Here is a 6593-nt window from a genome sequence, read left to right as displayed (position 1 = left end):
GGGTGTTGTGGGTAGCTGGCGAGTGTCAGCCGACCCTGCGCCCTAGCTACCCTGGTGCTTTTCTGAAGTAGTAATTTCTAATAAAGAATGTTATCAGGTATTAGGGTAACCTAATTTACATAAAAAGACACACTTTAAACATCTAATTCCCACCCCCATCCATCTAATGCAATTTTATTTCAAGTTAAAAGAAATTAAACTAGCCAGAATGAGAAAATGTGGGAGGCTTTGGTATCTCAGGGAAAATGGACCTAAGTGTATCAAGGATGTGGGCTTTGTGGGAAGGCAATATGGGCTACATCTCAGTATTTCCAGATGTTAAATACATGACTTCAGGGCTTTTAATTCCATTAATCTTACTTCCTCATTAATAATACAGAGGTTAAAATAATATAACTACCCAACAGGTGACATTTACAAACCAAAGAGCAACAAAGCACAACTCTGGCACATAGTAGTTAATATATTAACATTTCCTTTAACAGCAAACTTTCATAAAAATGGCATTCAACAATGACTTTTTCCTATCAATTTTTAATTGAATCAAAGAAACAAGTTCTTTGAAAATATTTACTTATGCATATATAATTAATCTTTTTTTCTGAAACAAAGTATTTTCCATATTTGATAGCTCAGTCTTCAACTGGCTTTGTAATTTAGACAGGCCTCAAATTTGCAATGTCCCTGTTTTGGCCTCCTGAATAGTAGTTATGTATCACAATATCCAGCTACTCTTAGACTAGTCACTGGTCTTTTTTAGAGGCAACATGTGAGATAGAATCTTATTATGTAGCTCTGGCTGGCCTGGAACTCACTATGTATACCAGGCTGGTCTGAAACTGGTAAAGATCCATGTGCCTATGTATCTCAATGCTGGGTTTAAAGGTGTGTACCACCATTCTGGATTTACTAACTTTCAAAAATTAAAATTACTAGTATATTAGGCAAAATGTGTCAATTTCTTTTGAATTTCCCAAAATGGCCCAACTTGAAATTAAGACTAATTAATGAAACTTTTTCAAGACTTAATGGGATAAAAATGTAAATACTTTAACACACATCAAACCATACTGTAAAACTATGTATATTTACTTGAGCTATTTAAATGTTCTTACTCTATAAGCCTATCTGGCCTAGAACTTGCTACATAGACTAGGTTGGCCTTGAGCTCACAATGATCTGTTCAGTCTCTTTCCAAAGTGCTGGAATTTAAAGTGTGCACCACCAACCCCAGTATAAGTGGTGCCTGGCATAAGTCTTATTCCCAAGAAGTATTTATTGAGCATTCTAAATTTCTACAAATTTAGATTATACTCAACTTTATCAGCTAACAAAATGTTTCAGTTAAAAAGCACGTGGATCTGGGCAGTGGTGGCGCACACCTTTAATCCCAGCACTAGGTAGGCAGAGGCAGGTAGACTTCTGTGATTGTGAGGCCCTGGTCTATAGAGCAATTTCCAAAATGGCCAGAGCTAAACCAAAAAACCCTGTCTCAAAAAGATAAAATAAAACAAACAAAAAAGGCACATGTTGAAAAATCCTGGTAAAATGCTACCCAGGAACATTTGTGAATATGTTTAAAAGTCCTAAATTTTAAATGCAATTTAGCATAATCTTACTGATTATAAATATTATAATACATATAACAGAATAAAGAAAATAGAAACAATACCCGTTTTAGTTGCTGTTCTTTTAAGCTTCTTACTGCTCTTGCAGGTTCAGAAATGAAGTTTTTATAGTTTTCACATATATTGATCCGAGACTGGGCTACCTGCATTGTTCCCTCGAGAAAAGATTTCCAAACAGGATACATACTCCTAAATTCAAAGAGGGATAGACAAGTATTAGGCAGGGAAGAATAAGGGATTTTAGTTGTAGTAAGGGATTTTGGTTGTCTGTTGTTAATAGTGAAGTAGAACAGCAACATTACAGTTTGAGACAAAATGAAACTATAAAATGAGTGAGTGATGTGGACTTTCAATGTCATGAACAAATATTCCTTCATTGTGGATAATTTCCTATTTTACAGATGAGGTGAGTAAGGCTCAGACTTAGAGGGTAGCTAGGTCGCTCAAGAATGTGCCAGCACTGAAATGAAGATGAAGGCTGGACACCTCTAAAGCACATTCTCCTTCAACTACACTGCCTATTCAGCTAGAAAAACTGTGCAGACCACTATGTGCCTGAGACACCTCTTTTGTCTCAGAAAGAAGCCAGTGGCAGTGCTCTGCATCTGTCTCTGCTGTGACATGCCTGGCCAGCATCACACAGTGCTCTGAAGTTGCTCTAAGCAAATCTCATACCCTGCCTGATACTGTGCTGAGAACCTCTTGGTCAATCTAGTCATCTAGTCAATCTAGTCATCTTTTACTTTTTTTTTTTTTAGCCAACTTCTGTTTCAAACCATTTTTTCTCTAATTTACCAAAAGCTTTAATCAGTTCTAGAGTTTTCTTCCATTATAAGCATATTTTATAACTTATAAAAATAAATGGCACTTCATTTTTAAATGACATACACTAAAACTGATAGATTTAATTTTACTTTCTGAATTTCCCTCATATTTAAAATAATTTTTCTATGATAATGACAGGATTATACAATATATATAAGATATAAACAGATGATAGTATTGAGACAGAGAAAGAAAAAACCCAAGCTAGTTTGAGGTCATTCTGGTCTAGACAGCAAATTCCTAGTCAGCCATAGCCACATGAGACACTGTCTCAAAAAGCCAAGCCAATCTAAAACAAACCAAGAACAAACCAAAAACTTGATAAACAATGATCTTCAACCAATGAGTCTTAGGTATTACTCCATATAGTATATTCACCTGGTTTCGATATGAGCATATACTTGCTTCTTTGTAAGATTCACTGTATTGCATAAGCATAAAATCATGAATGGAGTTAATACAGCAGTCTTCCATGGCCTCCCTGCCTGACAATTGATAGGACTCATAAACTACCATACAGTCAAATAACAGATTTTTTTCCTCAACATTGAGGAAAAAAAAAATTCAGGGTTTCTCTGTGTAGTTCTGGCTGTCCTGGAACTTGCTCTGGAGACTAGGCTGAACTTAAATGCAGAAATCCACCAGCTACTGTCTCCCAAGAGCTGGAATTAAAGGTGTGTGCCACCACCTTCCAGCTAAAAACAAGTATTTGTATAAAACTGCTTAATTATAGAAAATTAATTTTCCTATGAAGTGACAACTCCATGAAAGAAGCAGAGTGATGTGCTTGTGGACAACTGTGTTGCAAACAGAATAGTATGTATTAGATTTAAAAAGGAATTCATGAATGAATATATACACATTTCATATGAAATGCACAATAAAGACAGGTGTTCTCACTAAAAAACATGCTTTGAAATTACTAGATTTCTAGTAGCAATCATACCCTGGACAATGAAGTTCCTTCTATGAAAGTCATAGAATTTAGATACCAGCCAGACACTTGGGCTTAAGTTCTAGATCTGTTTGTTTGATATTTTGAAACAGGGTCTCATTCTGTAACCCTAACTAGCCCAAAATTCACTATGAAGCTCAACCCAACCTCACACTTGCCACAGTACTCTGGCCTTAGCCTCTCAGAGTGTTGGGAATTACAAGGATGCACCAACATGCCTGGCTCAAGTAATGTAACCATGTAGCATTGTTGGGGAATGTTTTTGTGCACGTCTTCAAATGTTGATTTTTGTACCCAGAGACCTGAGTGCAGTCCATATTTTATTGTCGTTATTGTGAAGGATTTCCTGACTCAGTATCTTGTAAAATACTGTTCTCCATCATCTCCTGATTGGTCAACAAAAAGCTGATCAGCTTATTAGCTGGGCAGTAGAGTAGAAGGCACAACTTCCATGCCTTGAGGGAGACAAAGAGGGTATCGGATAGGTTCAGGCGTTGCTATAAGGATGAAGGAGGAGGTTGGGGGAGACCAAGATGGCAGGTAATAGGACAGATGGCTGCAGAGTTGGCTGGGAAGCAGGCCAGGCCAGCATAGTCAGGTTAGAATAATTCAGAACCTGTCCAGCTTAGTGCCTGACGCTTTTAAAAAAGATACTAGGTCTCTGTATCACTTATCTTGGAGATATAAGGGGCAATAGAAAAGCCCCCCAAATTACTTTTCACACTTTCTTGCCCCAACTTACTCATGTACAGGTAAAAATAGCAAGCTGCCATGGCATTGCTCTCTTTGGTTTGCTCTACCTCACTAGGTACTCTTCACTCTCTTTTGCTGATTCTTTTTCTCTTCCAGATCAGTCAATGCTGGAGTGTCCCAAAGTCCATCCAGTTTTTCTTCATATTCATTAATCCAGGTTCATGCATTAAATACTATCACTATACTGAAAAGTTTCTCTGACCTTCAACTACTTATTGGACATACATTAAATATGTGTAGGACTTTGGATACATAACCTGCCCTAGAACAAATTCTTGATTTTCCTAGACTCTGTTCTGGCAATATATTTAGTAATCTCATGGATGACTACAGAAACATTGATTCTTTTTTCTTTCAATCCCACAAGGGTTTTATCAAGGAATCTTGTTTGCTTGAACTTAGAAAACATAACAGAATCTGATTACTAACGATCTCCTGCATTGCCCCAATCTGTTGCAAGCCACTATCACTTTTTGCCTGGACTACTGTAAGTTTCCTTACTGACCCCGCTTCTGCCCTGTTTCAACAATCCATAGTGATTACTTCAATCTAAATGTCATAAAACTGAGAAAAATTTAATACTGCCAGCCAGTATCAGCTTCCTTGTTATGATACTTAGTATACAATAGATACGTAAGATATTGGCACTGAGAGACCTGAGCAAAGAATGTAAGAGTATTTTGTATGTTGTTGGGGGAGAGCCGTTAAAGTATATTCATACAACTGAATATTACTCAGCTGTTAAATACATCATGAAATTTGCAGGCAAATGGATGGAGTTAGAAAAAAAAATCATCCCAAGTGAGGTAACCCAGACCCAGGAAGATAAATATAATACGTATTTGCTTATAGGGGGTATTAGTCATTAAGTAAATGATAACCAAGCTACAATCTATAGACCCAAAGATGTTAGGTAGATACAAAGAGGAAACCAGGAAGGTTTGGGGGGTGGTGTGCAGAGATCTTTCTAGGAGGGGGATGTCGAATAAAGTTTACAAGTAGACTGGAGATGAGTGGGTATGGGAGGGGGGACTAAGGAAGGAAGAGATGGAATAGAGAGAGAGTACAAGGAGAAAGGGCTGAAACTGGGGGGGGGGGGCATTTTGGAGATGGTGTGAAAATCTAGTGCAGTGGAAACTTCCCGGAATCTAGGAAGGTGATCCTAATGAGGTCTCCTAGTAATGGGGAATACAGTTTCAACTGGCCATCTCTTGTCATCAGGCGAGGCTTCCAATGATAGAATTATGTTGCATTCAATTGAGTTGTTGGCCAAGGGGGATCCTATGGAAATTCCCAAACAACCCGGGCTGTTGCTAAGACAGAAAGTTGTTTTCCAGAAACTGACAGCAGAGCCCCATTGCTGAGAATAATACCTACACAACTCACTGAAGATGGAGAAGTCAAATTGAGTAGACATGGAACTTTTACCCATACATTCTAGTCTCTTTGTTGTGGGAAGGTACTCTGCAGGGTATCAAAAGAGAAACACGGACACCAACCTAGCCACAAAACCTTTGACCTACATTTGTCCTGCCTGCAAAATATGTTAGGGCAATGATAGCACAGAATTTATGGGAGTAGTCAACCAATATCTGATTTGACTTAAGGCCTACTCCACAAGAAGGAACCCATACCCAACACTGTTTGGGTAACCAAGAACCCGAGACCTCAAGTAAAACCAAGCACTGCTGGTCTAAAAAATAGTAAGTACAGTGATTCCTAATGATGTTCTTCTATATTCATAGATCAGTGCCTTCCTTATCCAACCACCAGAGGCCTCCTCTGGTAACAGATGGGAACAGATGCAGAGACACACAGCCCGACATTGTGTGAAGAGAAAGAAAGTCTAAAATGTAGGTCTCTATCAAATCCTTCCCCTCAGAACTCAGAGAATCACTTGGAAGAGGAGGCAGAAAGATTGTAAGAGCCAGAGGTGATGGAAGACACCAGAACAAGGTCTTCTGAATCAACTAAGCAAGGTGTACATGAGCTCACAGAAACTAAAGCAGAAAGCACAAGGCCTACACCGGTCTACTTTAAGTACTATGTGTATATATTATAGCTATTAGCTTAGTATTTTTATGGATTCCTGACTGTGGGAACAAGTGAGTCTCTGACTCTTGTGTCTGGTCTTGGGACTCTTTTGCTGTTGGGTTGCTATGTCCAACTTTCAATATTAAAGTTTTTGCTTCATCTTATTATATTTTATTTTGTCATCTTTGGCTGTTATCTCTTAGAAGCCTGTTCTTTTCTAATGAGAGACAGAAAGGGAGTGGATCTGGAGGGCAGGAGAGGTGGGGAAGATCTGGGGAGAGTAGAGGGAGAGGAAAGTATAATTAAGATATATTATATGAGAAAAGAATCTATTTTCAATAAAAGAAAAATAATTAACTAATCAATAAAAATAATAAACCAAACCATTGATCTTCTCT

General features: G+C 38.0%; 1 protein-coding gene across 2 annotated transcripts in view; it reads right to left on the bottom strand.

The window, feature by feature from the left end:
* Positions 1-6593, bottom strand: part of Fchsd2 (FCH and double SH3 domains 2) — a 169756-nt gene that overhangs the window by 96493 nt on the left and 66670 nt on the right. For both annotated transcript variants that reach the window (XM_021167292.2, XM_021167291.2), the window contains exon 5: positions 1673-1817. In XM_021167292.2, coding sequence (XP_021022951.1) covers positions 1673-1817 — 145 coding nt within the window. The remainder of the gene's footprint in view (positions 1-1672; positions 1818-6593) is intronic.

This window comes from Mus caroli, chromosome 7 (genome assembly GCF_900094665.2).
Source record: "Mus caroli chromosome 7, CAROLI_EIJ_v1.1, whole genome shotgun sequence".
NCBI classification, from domain to species: domain Eukaryota; kingdom Metazoa; phylum Chordata; class Mammalia; order Rodentia; family Muridae; genus Mus; species Mus caroli.
Note: the sequence above shows the minus strand (reverse complement) of the source record. Positions and strands in the feature narration are given on the sequence as shown.